Source organism: Nomascus leucogenys, chromosome 4 (assembly GCF_006542625.1).
Source record: "Nomascus leucogenys isolate Asia chromosome 4, Asia_NLE_v1, whole genome shotgun sequence".
NCBI classification, from domain to species: Eukaryota; Metazoa; Chordata; class Mammalia; order Primates; family Hylobatidae; genus Nomascus; species Nomascus leucogenys.
The window spans coordinates 111,591,237-111,608,367 of NC_044384.1; the positions used below are offsets into that span (position 1 = coordinate 111,591,237).

The following is a 17,131-nucleotide window of genomic DNA, read 5'->3' on the forward strand; positions in this document are numbered from 1 at the left end:
ACTGCCTATGCACCCTCTGAGCATGCTTCTTCATCTACAAGTCAAAGGTTGGGGCGTAACAAATATTTGGCTCTCTTTTAGCGCTCAAAAACTATATTAATTAGAGTAATACTAGGCTATGTCGCTGTAAGAAATAAACCCCAAGGCCTCAATGACTTAACCCAATAAACCCACACAAAGTCTCCTGCAGATCATCAGAAACTCTCCTCCAGATCATCAGAAACTCTCCTCCATCCAGTGTCAAAGGGATCAGGCTCTCTCCGTCATGTGGTGCCATGTTTCCACACAAGGCCTCCAAGGACACCACAGAAGGCAAGGGGAGAGGTAGTAGAGTCACACCAACTCTTAAGTGCCCTGACCTGGAAGTAATACAGGCCCTTCCTCTCACTGTCGATTATCCAGACCTAATCACATGGCTGCAATCTAACTGCAGGAGGCACTGGGAATATGCATGAGCACATAAGATATTTGGTGAGCACTGTTTATCTCTGCCACACAGGTGACATTCTATTTACTTATTTTAATAATTTAATCTATCTATGTATTTATACTAACAAAACATCATGATATGCTACACTGTAGACATGAAGAAAAAGTTCTTAAAATTTTGTCTGCCAGATACACAGAAAGGCAGATGGAGAGGAGGGAACGTGGCCTTTGACGATGAACACTAAACCAAATGCCCAACACCCAAGCAGACACAGTCCATGGGGTACTCAGGAGTTGGGTACTCAGGAGTTACCATGGGGAGACCAATGCACTCAATTTGCCAGGCCTCCTCTATCTGAGTCACACAGGAAGCACTGGGGTCCAACAGAAGGAAACAAGTCTTAACCTCTCCCGCCCCTAATCACACTGAACCTGGATGGTCTGCCTGCTAGTCTGTCGATAGCCTAGGAAGCTGTATTTTGCATTTCTTCCTCCAGTCAGGGCCTCTTCTTTTCTCCAAGACTTTATTTCTGCTGTGAACAATATCATCAAAAACATGCTTGTCCAAAAGCTGTCCAACAGTACCTGGTGCAGCTATAAATACCACACTGATCCCAGCTGAGGGCCCCACACTCCCACTCAAATAGTAGTATAAATCTGGTAGTTGGGTAAGACTTTTGAACATCATGGACTTAAATGTGGCGTAGGTGCCTGGTTATTTTTTTCTACTATTTGAAAATTTCTCAAGAGTTATATAATTGAGAGAATAAAGGTATGGAAAAAGTCATATGACATAGATGATATGTTTCATTACTGGGAAAGCATAACTGCTATAGACAAAGTTGAAGATTCTGTGTTGTTATACTAATTTATTATTTCCATTGAATTCTGTTTAGGCACTCAATGTTTAGCCATACTCTCCTAAACGGAGGAACACTAGAAGCAGAGAGGGCAATCAAAGCAAAGTGTAGAAACCTGAAAGTTCATGAAAAGATATGTTCTCAGCAGGCAAGACCAATGCCTGGAATCATAGAACCTGGGGATAGAGCTGTTACAGACAGAACAGAGCCCATTGCATGGGGTGCCTCACCTGTAGAGGCTCTATCAACAGAAATGAAGGAAAAGTCAGGGTGAAGTTTCCAGAAATGTCAACTTTCCTACAAATAGGACATGGTTAATGTGCAGCAATGACCCAGCCTTTCCTGGATTCATTTTGACTTCTGAGGCTCAGAGGTCAAACAGTCCAACATAATCATGATAATCATGATAGAAGGACTCATACCCATATCTGTTTGACCCCAAAGCATGCTCTGCACATATGCTAGACACTGGGAGTGCTTTCCACCTCTGCACACTCCCCAGGATCCTCACATGACCTTGACTAGTAAGCAAGTTACTGTGGAATTTAGATTCCAGATGACAGACAAAGCAAACACTTAATGGCCTCTGCTCCCTCTTAAGACCCCTTTCCAATGACAGCAAAGAAATAAAAGCATAATTAATTCATAATGGTAAAGAGAAAAGGAAAAGAACAATCAGATACCTGCTAACTTCAATAAAGCTCTGAAAAAGAGAGAGAGGCAGCGGTAAACAATGTTAATATTTTCAGTCATAACTATATAGGGGCTACAACAGTTAGAATCATCCTATGAACAAAACAGGAGACTCAAATATGTTTTTGGAACAGTGGGTGAATGCACCAGCCTTGTATGTATGAGAGTAAAGCTATTATAGGGAAAGCTGGGACACAGGGCAGAAGGAGGTAAAGAGGTAAAGACAGGGACACTATTTGAATGTTGCACGTCAGAACTGAAAAAGAATGGCAAACATTGACAGAACAAGACTCAGAGGTTTCCATCTATTATTTAAGTTTGAAAGATGACCAGTAGAAAATAATATAATCATCAAGAAACAAAATACAAGGGTAACATAAGTAAGTGAGCTAAGTCCCCAATTTCAGAGCAGAAAACTGAAAGAATGTCTAATACTGATACATTGAAATATAGCAACAGAAGCACATATTTAGATTTATGAAGGTCATGCCAGGAGGTCTAAAGGACAAAGAACTAAATATGGAGCAGAGGACTTAGGCTTTTCATTATAAGGTCTTCTTTACCATTTGCATAATTTTACTATTTGCCTGAAATCATCTGATAAAAAAGAAAAACAGAAAATAAAATTAACCAAGTACAATATGAACTTTTTGACACATTTACTTGAGTAATCTAGATAAAACCCAAAGCACCTGGAGGTAGGAGCAGGCGTCACCATGCCTTTCGTTCCCAGCATCCTCCATCCATAGTGTTAATCCTGGTGTGTCTTGGAGAAATGGAATCAACACTTACTCTACTGAATTTGTAAATAAGTCCTCACCTCCAGTATCTGGTATTGCCTGTCTGCTATTCTCAGGCCTATCAATTCTCTATCTTCCCCCAACAGTCCTGCTATAAACATATAGCTTTAATGATATTAAAAATTCAATGCATCACATCCCCAGTGCTGAGAAAGTGTCTCATCTTACTGACATTGGGTTGACAGAATCACTTTACATAGTGAGGCCTGTGACTACCTACACACAGCAGCTGATATCTACACACCAACCACGATGTGCCTCTGCTCACTATGAGCTATAGCAGAGAGTGGGGCATAGCAGGAGTCCTGTAAAGAATGAGGGCTGTAAGCTTTCCCCAGTGTCCTTCTCCACTTACCTGCCAGAGCCAGGACAGTCACACTGTCCCTTCCATATGGGTAACAATATCACATCCATTCTAAATACATGCCTTTGGGAAATAAAAAAAACACGACCAGGCGCAGTGGCTCACGGCTGTAATCCCAGCAATTTGGGAGGCCGAGGTGGACAGATTGCCTGAGCTCAGGAGTTCGAGACCCACCTGGGCAACATGGTGAAACCTCATCTCTACTAACATACAAAAAATTGGCCAGGTGTGGCAGCTTGCGCCTGTAATCCCAGCTACTCAAGAGGCCGAGGCAGGAGAATTGCTTGAACCCGGGAGACAGAGGTTGCATCGTGCTACTGCACTCCAGCCTGGGCAACAGAGCGAGACTCCATCTCCAAACAAACAAACAACAAAGAAAAACACTTATCTATGAATTTTTTAAAAATTTAAATAGCAGAATTTGGAAAAGATCTAAATTGTTATAAAAGGACCTTATTAAAGGGGGAGAAAATTACAACAAAACTAAGCTCCAACTCTAATCGGCCTAACCATAAAATGACAAAGTAAAAAAGTAAAATATTCTCAGAGACACCAAATACCATGCTTGCCTTCTGAATTATCTCAGAAATAATGACAAAATTAAGAGGTTTAAGATTCAAAACAACCAGACTAATGAGTGGACCTTGTTTGGATTCTGATTTGAACATACTGTAGAAATAAGATAGTTGGATAAATTTACTGGACATTAGATGATACTAAGGAATTATTTTAAGGAGGGAGGGAGAGTAAAACAGTTTTGAAATGGTTTAACCCAGTCTACATAATGGAGAGAATCTGGAAAACAAAATACTGGCCCTACTCCGATTAACTGTGTGATTCTGAGCAAGCTTTGTAATCTCTCTGTTCTTGGATGCCCCCATGTAAGCTGGTGCTAACATTATAGTGACTTTAGTGAGGAATCAATAAGATAAATTGTGTGATACCCAGGGCAGTGCCAGTTCACGCTGCTTTATACATTTTAGTTCTCTTTCCATGAATTCTTCATCCCCATTATCCCTCTTTACGTTACCATGATGTGTTCTGAGGACACTTAATTCACACTTCTGCCTCCTATTTACTATTACATTTAATGTCTGCACTGAAGAACAGATCATTGTAAACACTGGATAAGCTCTACTACACTCAAGACCTACCCTCACAAAACCTAGCCAGAGAAACTAGGTAAATAAAGAACAGCTGGTCGGGGGAAAAGGAAACTAATTCAAGATTGTAAAATTTAAAAAAGTCTTCTATTATGAGTTATACATTCATTAAAGGAAAATACTTCCTATAATTCTAAAATACTTTCAAAGTTCAGTTCAAGAATACTACCTCCTAGATTCTTTCACATACCCAAAATTCAAGCAATATAAAAAAGTGAGGCAAATGTTTGGCAATTTCAGTGGTTTTGCAGTGTCATAATCTCTTTTTATTCGATAGTAATATTCTTTGCTGGAATCATTCAGAGTGTCACCTCAGTTTGCTGGGTACCTATCGAGGCATGTCACTGGTCATGGGCAGAGGACAATAGTAACAACTGTCTTCAGAGAAAAAATGTCCAGTTCCAGTGCCACAAGAGCTGCCATGGCAAGCAGTCATTCCTCTTTGGCCACTGGTAATTTCAAGCATCATTTTCTCCATTACAAGCAGGTTCCCATGACCATGCATTTTCACAGAATTGCAGTAGGCTACTGACTGCTGTCCACTAAGACTCCTGTCTTCATGAGAAAGATGGTGCCCATTTTGTTGGGTCTACTGCAGTGAGAGCTGCTCTTTAAAATTTTCCTCCTCAAGGCAAGCCCTAAAGCTGCTCTTCCACATGGATGGGCACCTGACTCTGCAGTGGAGCTAAGGCAAGTCTCCACAGTCAGAAAAGGACATTAAACAAGGTCTTGGCTTATCCATATGTCAGTTTCCAGGAGATAAAGCATGACACACAGATGGTCTTTATGATTTAAAGGAAATATTAAGGTGGATTCTTCAAACCACACATGAAGGTAGTCATATGGATTGACAATCAATCTACATGTATCCATCCATTCCACAGAGCTTTAGGGCACACCCACTGTGTGCCAGGCCCTGTGCCCAGAGATTGGGGCACAAAACTGATCAAGACATGGTTCTTTCCAATGGTCCAGTAGAGGAAAGAGGCTGAAAGATACAGGGAAAACACTACCATGTAGAAACTGGTCTCAATGTAAAATAGTGACCACAAACTTCAAGTTGGTCTTAGCGCTGCCAAGCAACTGTACTAGTTTCCCTGCTCCATCTACTCTCCTGTTGTTCTGGTGACCTTTTCCATGACATTTTAATTTCCAACTTGGACCTCCCACTTGATTCCTAGTTGCAAATACATAAATGCCAAGTTGGCATCTCCTTTGGATGTCCAATATTCATCTCAAATTGAAGATGCCTGAGACAGAGCTCTCAACTTTACCTGGCTACCAAATACCCTGCTCCTCTGTCTTCATATTCACTGAATGACAACTTCATTCTTCCAGTTTCCTATGCCAAAAAAACCTTGGGGACGTCCTTGACTCTGTTCTCTTTTATATTCCATATGTAAATACAGAAATTTAGGATTATGCCAAAGCTCTACTCATGCCCTTTCTCACTCAGCTTAAAACTGGTAAATCTTTCCTACCACCAAAAAGGGATTGTTTTCCTTCTACCTTGGAGTACCTCAGACTTCATACTTCTTGGCAATGTTATCTCCCTTGCTAGGCTATAAGCACCTTAGTGTAATCATCTTTATTTCCACCATCTTTTGGTCTCACATATAGTATATATTAAATATATACTTGTTTGATGAAAGACAAGAAATCTATTAATAATTAATTGATTTTTTAAAACTGTGCTAGGCACTGTTCTAGCTGTTGAATAATCAAAGTGAGCAAAACAGGTTTTTGCTTAGTGTCTAAGGAAGAAGATGGTGCTGTGAATAATCCCATGGAATCCCAAGGAATAACAGGTTTTATAGATGAGGGAGACTAATACTGACCTACCATCAGTTTCAATACATTAGGCCTAATACATGACCTCATTTCTATCGCTGTGACTTCTTCCAACTTAGGCATAGTTGGAACTGACCTGCCATAGTATTTCCAAGAGCCTTTCATGGGGAAATATCAACTGCAGAGGAGTCAGGAGACTACCTCTTTAGGCTTCAGTTTCCTCTTCTATAAAAGGAGGGAAGTAGTGCTAAACCAGGTGATCCCATCCCAGTCTGGTGGTCAGTTTCCTTGTATCTGATGTTCAAAGCTCTTTTCTTGTGCCACAGTAGCTGAGAGTTTAAACAGAACATTGTACATGCATGAGACTCATTCTCACAAGAACTGTTCACTTAACACTTTGGTTATCCTTCAATAAGACCTGCCAACAAAAAACTAAGGCCAAGAGGAAGCTCAAGGCAGCGTGTTCACCACAAGCTCCACTCATTCTATAGCTAATAATGACATACAGGGTCAGAAGTCCCAACAAAACCCTGATTGGGACTGTTAGCAACACATTTCTGAACTGACATTTCTGAAACTGGCAAACCTTTCTACAAAGGACAGGACATTCTTCTGACAAACATAAGTGTGTGTCCAAACTCAGGGCTAGCAGGAGGGAATACCCTCAGGAAACCTGTTTCGCTTGTCCACATGTGGTTTGCTGTACCCTGCTGAGCAAAACAGGCATCTCACCTTAGTCGTTCTTCTTCTTTTTTGCGAAGATTGAAGTCTCTTTGAACCACCTGAAGAACATGCTCTGTTTCATCATCAGTCAAACCAGACAGGTCCAGCTTCCTCCCCATGGTTACTCAACACAGATGATGAAATAAGACCTGGGAAACCAAAATGATACAAGCAAGATAAAAGCTCTACATGGACAAAATCAATCTATTTTGTTATTAAAATAGAGTAAATACAGTGTTTATATGTAAGTGATTATGTAAGGTAGTATCTTTCTCTGGACTCAGTCAGCAAATATTTACAAATGACCTCACCAAGGCCACAGAGAAAAAGAGAAAATAATGAGTCATCTGCCAGTTTCATCATCCCAATTCTTAAATTAAAAAATATTCTTTATAACAAAATGAACCATTCATAAGACTTAGTATGGATTTCTGCAAAATGCCAAAAGGCAATACCTAAAAGTTCTAAACTTTTGTGCTTTGAAGTTCTAAATGTTAAGTATTATATGTAACTGCAAAATAAAATAATACAAACAAAATAATTATTTTATAAAAATAAAAATATGTTAATTTATAAAAAAATTCTAATACTTTAAAAAAATCCTATGTATAATATATCCCTTAAAGTTTTAACCATATGACAATGAAATACAAACTAAAAATCAGTAAGTTCTCTTCTTCAAAAGGATAAAAACATAAATAATCTTATTTTGCCGTTTTCTCAGCAGCAGCAAAGATGATATTGTAGGGAAACACCTCTAAGCAGTACATACCTAAAAATTACGGGAAACTCTATTTTTAAAAATAATTGTTGGCTGGGCGCAGTGGCTCAAGCCTGTAATCCCAGCACTTTGGGAGGCCGAAGTGGGCAGATCACCTGACATCAGGAGTTCAAGACCAGCCTGACCAACATGGTGAAACCCTGTCTCTACTACAAATCCAAAAATTAGCTGGGCCTGGTGAGGGGCGCCTGTAGTCCCAGCTACTTGGGAGGCTGAGGCAGGAGAATCGTTTGAACCTGGGAGGCAGAGGCTGCAGTGAGCTGAGATCGCGCCAGTGCACTCCAGCCTGGGTGACAAAGCGAGACTCCATCTCAAAAAATAGAAATGGCAAATAAGCATATGGAATAATGCTTAATTTCAATGGTAATTACAGAACTGCAAATTAAAACTATATTTCACATCCACCAAAATAAAAATTTATATCAAATGTTGGTGGGAAGTGGGACAATGACAGTTTTCATTTGGGGGTATAAATTGGTATAATCTCTTTGTAATACAATCAGGTTTCATTTTAAAAGTTGAAAATTTATATACCCTATAAATCAGCATTTCTGCCACACTTAGGTATATGCTTCAGATATAATCTTAAAAATACACACCAGACATCAATTGAGTTGAATCATATAAATTTTTAGTTTGGATCATTGACCTATAAAAATGGCAATTTCACGTAGTTAACAGAAGAATAGTAACAACAGTCACATTCAAAATATCAAAAAAATAAATAAAACTGGAAAAACACTAAACATCCATAAATAGGAGGAATGATTTAAAAAATAGGGCATATTTGTTTTATACAATAGAATATTCTACCACAGTGGCAAAGAACATAAAATAGGTACATTCATCAACAGGGATAAATCTTAACATAATGTTGAGACAGAGAAGCACACCAGATGTACAGAATACATGTACAGCATGCATACAAGTATGATTTTTTTTTAGATCATAAGGGTCAAAAACATAGAATGTCAAAAAATTATTGTCTAGGAAGAAGTGTGGTAAAACCAAAGTGGAATGTGATACTTCTAAGGGGAGGAGAGAGGATTTCATTGGGAATAATCACATAGGGGCTTCAGAGCTATCAGTAATATTCCATCTCATTAGAGAGACACAGTATTGCTGCTACTGCTTCATCTTGTTATTAAAAGGTTGAAGTCATGCATACTATTGTCCTTAAGGTATCTTTCATCAGCATAAAATAAACCTAAAACTAAATAAAAAATAATATAATCTATAAAAATCATAACTAAAGCAAATACTTGAAGCATTGTTCAAGGAATATGCTTATTATTTACAATAAAAATAACAATAATGATTATAATAGATCACTATTTGACTGGATATCTACTATGTTCCAGATGCTCTAGTTTATACATACATATAAACTACATTTATAAATGTATATGTAAATTTATACATTCCCATAAAATCCTATTGACAGTCACTACCACCACCATTTACAAATGAGAAAAGAGGTCAATTATATATTATGTCTAAGACAATGGCAACCTGGGATTTGACTGTGTCTTGGTCTGACTCAGAGTCCCTGCCTTAATATCATGTAAATGCTTTCTAGTTTTAAAACCTCAGGTTTTTAAATCTGATGTCCAGAGTTCCCTGCCCCCTTCTTCTAGCATGTAATGATTAAGAATAGGAGACCCCAAGCATGGTTGCTATTTAAAAGAAGGTTATCTGCCCTTTTCATTTCCAAATAATGGTAGTAAACATAGAGAAAGGAACAGCTCAATCCCCAGAAATCTTTTGCTAGATGATTTAAAACCTTATGACTGCATAATGCGAACCAATCTCAAGATTTAACCAACAAATCACAACAGGAATTCCAACAATTTTTTAAAAAAAATTATTTTTCACTCCATTGATGCTATTTCTCAAAAATAAATTGTCAGTCCACTTTGCCCAAGTGGTGTTAGGGTTGAGGGCAGGAAGAAACCTAATGTATTTGCACTAGGTTTCAATTAAATCAATTAGAAGTAACATCCTACCCACGGACTGCAAATGCAAGGGAGGAAGCTCATGGGCTGCCATCTTCTAGCTTCCTGATGAGCAAAAAGAAACAGACTAGAGGGCCCACTGAAAGTGCAGACTGATTCTTCCTTTAAAAAGCCTCATTAAAGGTGTTAATGGCATTTTGGAGGTTCCTGGAAGGTGACATTTCTGTTCCTTTGACTTTATTTCACTGGCTTTTGGTTTCTGAGAATTCTAAATGAGATTCTAAGAAGCCCAGTTAGTGAAAGACTGAAGTGACAGCTTTGATCATATCAAACCTAAAAAAAAAGAAAAAAAAAAAGATCAGGACTTGTTTTTGTAAAGAAATAAATAAAATAGCTCGAAATCGACAAGTCAGAGACTGAGAAAACTTTCTTTAAATTGGTAAAAGCTTCTTCCTTTTTCTACAACAAACACAATCAGAGTCCCTGTGCAACAAATGAAATAGCATCCTAGAGCTGGAGAAGGCTCCTGTCCATGAATAAGAGGTCACATAGGTATGACAATCTCATTTAAGGATGAGAAAATGCAATCAGTCCCAGGAGAGAGAAGCAGTTTCCCAAAGACACACAGCCAGTTCAGGTGCTCCTGACTTCCAGACCCGTGCCCCTATCCCTTGATTTCTCTGGTTTATAGCCAACCAACATGACAACAGAGAGGATATGTTTTTAAATTTACTAATGAGAAAATTAATATGTCAACATTTAATTATATCACCACTTCCCTAAAGTGTGTTTCTCAGGTTATTGTTCCCACAAGCAGTTTGAGAAAGGGACTCTGAGGTGAAATAAATATGAGAAATGCTTCTAATTGTATTGCCTTCATGGGGCTTACACAAGACATATTAGCTTATCGGAGCTTCTAAGAAGTCTATCAGAATCAGTTTGCTTTTGCTTAACTCTGTGTTTCTCAAACATATATGTCTGCAGAAACCTCTTTCTTTGATAACATCTACCTTTTCACATCCAAAGAAATGACTATCTGGTAAACTCTACACTAAGTCAAAGCAATGATGACAAACTCCAGTAGCTATTCCAACATAATTACTGAATTGATTTAGCTATTTTTCAAATTTAATTATCATAAGAGGCAACAGAGTTAGATGAGTTTTAGAAGAAGCTGATGATGGATGCAACTTTAAAGCTAGGAGACCAAAACAAAGGCAGAATTGTCTATGTTATTCCTGGCTAAAATAACTTACATGAGGAAGGACACAGATGTGTCTACAGGTACTGGTTAATACAACCCTTGCAAATGAAAAAAAACAAAAACAAAGAAATTACAAGAATACTTAGTACATAGTGGAAGATTCATTATAAAAGGTCAATGTGTGCGTAAGTGACATTCTATTAAAGTACCTAGAAAGGTCAAGGACAAATGCTTAAATGGGATTTTCACGAACCCACAGTACATTTTTGTCTGTGTGATACTGTACCTAATATAAAGAGAAAAATAAAACTATAAAGTCCTAAGAGTGATAAAGGGTAATTATTGCTGGGGCTTTGCACTTTGACCGTGGTGGGTTTGGATTAGAACTGAAAAGAAATTTCTTACAACTATAGAGAAACCTAAATGTTAAGACTCTCACATTTAAGGCACGGGGGATAAAATGAACTTGGCCTGCAAAGGACAAAAACAAAAACACTAATAATGAGAGATGTGCTTTCACTGTGACTGTTCTTTGCAGCAAGTGGTGCTTGGGCTGTATGGCTCACTGATCTTCATTCTTTCACCTTCAAGGGTGTTACCCTACCATGAACCGGCCCCTTCTCTGAAATTCACCCCTGACCTATGCACAGGAGTGGGCCCAGAGCAGACAGGGTCACACTACTGGGGCACAGCTGATTGGACCAGGCGTGCCACCCAACTTATGCAAAATGTCAGAGCCTCTGTCCTGGCAGTTTGATATTTGATATTCAGTGAGTAGATGTTAGTCTTGGTGTTCTATTTCTCTTCTGCCTGAGAATAGCACCAAATATCCTTTTATTACTGAAATAAATTTTCCATTTTGTTTTTTGTTTCCATTTATCACTTTAGTTGCTCTAAGTCACTAACACGTGCTCCTTAGAATTCTCACAGAGCTGGCTGTGTTTGGCCAACTGTCCTAACACTGCAACTGTCCTAACACCATTTATTGACCAATCTATCTGACTTAGATGATCCATGGATGAGATAGATAGGCATGTACATTCGAGTTTTTCTCAGGACTTTCTGGCCTGACCTGTTCTAAGCTGGTGTCTTAGTAGCTGATCTCAGGTCAGAAACATACTTTAAAACTTAGTATTGCAAATCATCTCTTATCATTTTTATTTTCCAAAACTGTCTGACTTTTTGACATTGCCCATTTATGTCCGCAGGTGAACTTTAAAATCATTTTACTAGGGTAGACGTAAAAATCCAAATGAATTTTCTTATTGATTAATTTGTCAATTGATTTGGGAAAGAACTGCCATCTTTGCGATATTAGTTCTTCTCATAAAGGAATTGAGATTCAGTAGAAGTTAAGAAATAAACTAAAAGTAACACCCAAATTTTTACCACGAAAAAAGTTTTGCATAGCAAAAAAAGAAAATATGGATTAAATTAAAAGGCAAGCAACAATTGGCCAGGCACGGTGGCTCACACTTGTAATCCCAGAACTTTGGGAGGCCGAGGTGGGTGGATCACTTGGGATCAGGAGTTCAAGACCAGCCTGGCCAATATGGTGAAACCCCGTCTCTAATAAAAATACAAAAATTAGCCAAGTGTGGTGGCAGGCACCTGTAGTCCCAGCTACTCAGGATGTTTAGGCAGGAGAATCGCTTGAACCCGGGAGGCGAAGGTTGCAGTGAGCCGAGATTGCGCCACTGCACTCCAGCCTGGGCGACAGAGTGAGACTCCGCCTCAAAAAAAAGAAAAAAAAATGCAAGCAAAAATCTAGGGAAAACCAGGGAAGACAATTATCCTAATATATTAAGCACCCTCATAAAATACAAGAAAAATATAGAACTGTCTAAAAGATAAAATGACAAAGTTTAAGAGAAAAAGCAATTTACCATCTATGTCCAACACATAGTTTAATAAAATATCACATATGATTAATAACCAAATGCTGCTAATTATACTAAGTCACAATTTTTCATTTAATAAGACTCTGGGAACACAGGTACTTATATACATTAGTAGAGGGGCTATAAGTATAAATGTTTAGATGGCAATCTGGCAGTAATTATTAAACATCCTTAAACACTGAGCCAGCCATTTCAATCTGCATAAGAATCTTCTTCAAGAAATTGAAAAAATGTGCAAAGACTTATGTACCAGGATGTTCATCTCAGTGTTGTCTATTACAGAAAAATACTGTAAATAAACTGAAAGTCCAAAAGTAGGACAGGTTAAGTTGTGGTACAATCACACGATACAATATTTTATGTCAATAAAATGTATTTAAAAGAAAGGCATTTATGACATATTTAAGGTAAAAAGTCAGAGGAAAAATACAGCATATAGTTTACCAAAATAATACAATAATACAAGAAAGTATACAGCAACACTATTAAAATAGATCCAAATAAACCTGTCTATGCAAGTGTCCATCAACAGAAAAACAAACTGTGGTATATTCACCCACAGGAACACTACACAGCAATAAACACAGACAAACTTCAATAACATATAACGGTATAGGTATATTGTATTGAGCAAAGTAAGCTAGATGGATGATCCCAATTGTATAAAGTTCAAAATCAGGCAAAACTAGTTTAGAATGTTAGAAGCAGGGTAGTGGTTACCCTTTGGAAGGCAGTGGCTAGATGGGACCAGGCTTGGGAAGTGGTGACATTTCTTGATCTGGGTGCTGGTTACATTGATGTGTTCAATTTGTGAAAATTAATTTAACTATATGCTTATGATTTATGCATTTACATGCATGTCATGGCTCAATAAGAAGTAAAATAATATAGTATGAATAGTACAGTCTTCTATAAATAAATAAGATAGAAATATACTGAAAGAAAATCACAAAAAAATTACCAACAGTTATCTTTGAGTGATAAAATTTCGTATGATGCAATTTTTAAAAATTTGCTTTTGCACATATTTTCTCTTCCTTTTAAAATAAACATTTGAATAAACAAAAATTATCAAGGATATATATGATGATATTCATTTTAGTGTTATTTACAATAGCAAAATTGTTCAAGTTACTAAAATGTCTAATGATAAAACATTGATTAAATTTGCTATTATATAGCTCTAAGAAAGAATACCATACTGCTATGAAGTGGATACAGCATTGACATAAAAATGTTCAAAGCATATTTATAAAGTTATAGATTAAAAAACTATATTAAATTGCCTCAATTTTTTGTTTTTCTAAAAAATGTATGTGTGCGTGCGTGTGTGTGTGTGTGATTTCCATTGAAAATAATTAAATAATCATGCCAAATGTTCACAGTGCTAATCTCCGGGCAATAGGATTTCTTACAATTTTTTGTTATTGATTGTTCTTGTTTACTTATGTTTTCCAGTTTTCTCACAATGAACATGGATTGCTTTCTTAATGAAAATAAATGTTATTATCATGTTATAGGAAACAGCCTGAAAACTGATCCCGATTGAATTATAATTGATTTCACATTAATTTATAGCTGCAGAGACCATAAAACAAGAGGTGGTACAATGCCAGCTACTAAAAATTTACATTTTATATAAAGGGCTTGAAATAATGCTTAATGGCTACTCCATTAGCATCAACTGGTGAACAAACTAACAATTACTCAGGTTCCTATTACGCTTCAAGAATCAAAAAGAAAATTATATTTAAAGACTTGGAAAACTTTCAAAAAACCTGAGGATGAGCACAGGATAATTGCAGATCTTAGTGTAATTAATGCAAAGGTGGGTACATCCTTTCAATCTGAAAAGGCCAAAAAATAAAAACATATAGTTCAGCCTCAGGCCTTATGTAAACTGCACAATTTACAAAAATCTGGAAGACATAAAACCATCTATAAAAGAGTTTTGGGTTTTATTTATAAGGTCATACAACCCACTTGGTCAAGTTTGATAACATCAGCTGAGATAGGAACCAAAACAAACTCTTACCATACATGGCTTGCAAGAACCTCCTAAAACACAAAGGGGATGTGTCCCTTTAAAGTTTTGCCAGGTGACAAAAAGAAAAGCAGCGTGCTGACCACAATTATTTATTTGAGCACCCATGAGACATTATGTGAGAAGCATTTTATTGCAAGTGCTACAGAAAGTTATCTATGCCCTCCATTCCAAAAACCAAAGCAGCAAGTAGGTTATTATAAAGTGGTGGATGCTTAAGAGCAGTCATTCATGAGTGGCTTTTCTTACATTTCCAAGTTCTCTATAATATCATTATATTAATTTTACAACTTAAAACTTACTTTTAAGGCTAGTCAAATGATCATTCTTCACATTTGATTATTCAACTTTCTGATCATGATATAATGCACTTCTTTAACTTAATAGAAAAAAAATCACACTCTGAAACAATCTGTTCGCTCACCAGGCAAGAGTTAGGCTAAATTTAATTTACATAACTTACATAGATTAATAGAAAATCTAAATTTCTAGCAATGCACTTATGTAATATTATCTTCTCAGTCCCCAACTTAGTCCACACTGAACCCATATGTGCTTAACTGCCGCCATCCAATATCCAAGATGACCTTACTTTCCTTCATCTCACTCAACCACACACAGGAAGTCAGCCTTCAATTCTTAAATTCCACCTCTATTGTTTCAATATGCCATCCCTACTCATCTCCATCCCACAACCTCACCTGATTTCAGGTTCTCACCAGTTTTCATTTGGGCTAGGCAAGAATGTACCCAGTTACTTTACATTCTAAATCCTCACCCAATTCTCATTACTCCTAGAGCCAGGATAATGATCTCTCTTCACATATAAAGCAGATTAAAGATATAAATTTCTAAAAATAATTAGATACTAGAATTATTTTATTAACTTTTTATAACTTTAGGATAGAAGAAGTTTTCTAGAGGAAGACGGAAAATCCATAATGCAAAGAGAGATGTATTTGTCCATATAAAAATTTGAAGTACTGTAACTAAAGATATCATAAAGTCAACAGTCAAAGTCATTATAAATAAAGTCAAAAGGAAAAAAACAGAAAAGGTATGTGTAACATAAGAAAAATGGTTAGTAGTCCTAAAATTAAAAAGAATCTCTACAAAATAACAAGAAAATGACAATTAAAAATTGACAAAGGATATTAAAAAAATATCTTATTTTTATTCTTCGTGTTAACCTATTGATGGCATAACGTATTTCCACCCAGAATTAGTAAAATGCAATAATATTGGTAATTCCAAAGGTAGCAAAGATGTGAGGAAATTAGCTCCTTCATTCAGTAGAGAGATGAACTGATGCAACTTTTCAAAAAGTAGACTGTAATGTATTTAAATTAAATACCATTGATCCGGCAATACTAATTTTGGAAAGTGAACTTAGAAAAACGAAGCACACGAGTGTAAAGGAATGTGTAATCAATGTTTACTACCCCACTTTTTATAGTTGCAAATACCTGGAAATAATCTGAAAGTCTTCAATAGAGAATGATTACATTAAATGTGGTACACCTATTCCCTGGAATATCATGCAGATATTATAAAGAATTAGATCGACTTTCACCAATACAGAGGCGATGCTCATTATACATAGTTAAAAGAAAAAAAATCTGAGCAATATGAATATCACAAACTTTATACAATGAAGCCTGTATTTGTGTTTAGAATAAGGCAAGAGAAGATTACGAAAATTTTCTTCATACTATCTGACATTTAAAAATAAATATGCATTACCTTCAGGCAGCTTAAGAAAAAAACAGGCTGATTTCTTGTTTGAACTTGGCAGGGTAAAAGTCAGTATTTCTCCCTTATATTGAAAATTGTTTAAAAAGCAACTGGGAAAATAAGAAACAAAAATGTAAATTTCATTTCAGCTAAACCAGGAGACAATAAAAAATGACAGAGACCAAATATACATGGAAAGTCATCTATAACAGAAGAAGTGGAGTGGGAGGAAGAGGAGATAAAAGGCTGCAGAGAGAGCTTCCTGAATCTGCAGACATCAGCAAACACCAGCAAAAATACCCTTCTTCAAGGCAAGGGACACCACCTGAGGTGCCAACACTTGTTTGAAACAGAAAGCACTGATCAGCTGGCTCAAATAAACCCAGTTTGTTTGTTTCCCAAAAAGAAATAGCGACAATTATACAGGGAATCATACACAGAGAAGGCATATTTACTATGCGCAGTCTTCCTTTTCACTACTCCCCAGCCCTCGAATAAAAAATCAAAACAAAAAAATACTCTTTTCTCCACTGGCCTTGGTGAAATAAAGTTGCTGACCAAATATTTAAAAAAAAAAAAAATCAGCTGGCCTGGACCACACCCCCTACCCCTATGAACTTTCCATAGATAGCTATTCATGATAAAATTAAACTCTTTTGATAATAAGTAATAAATAAGAACTCAGAAAC

The 17,131-nt window shown here is 36.9% G+C and overlaps 1 protein-coding gene across 3 annotated transcripts in view; it reads right to left on the reverse strand.

The window, feature by feature from the left end:
- MYRIP (myosin VIIA and Rab interacting protein) overlaps nt 1–17,131 on the reverse strand; it is a 460,077-nt gene that overhangs the window by 373,375 nt on the left and 69,571 nt on the right. For all 3 annotated transcript variants that reach the window (XM_030812079.1, XM_030812078.1, XM_030812077.1), the window contains exon 2: nt 6,833–6,972. In XM_030812079.1, coding sequence (XP_030667939.1) covers nt 6,833–6,942 — 110 coding nt within the window. In that variant the 5' untranslated portion in view covers nt 6,943–6,972. The remainder of the gene's footprint in view (nt 1–6,832; nt 6,973–17,131) is intronic.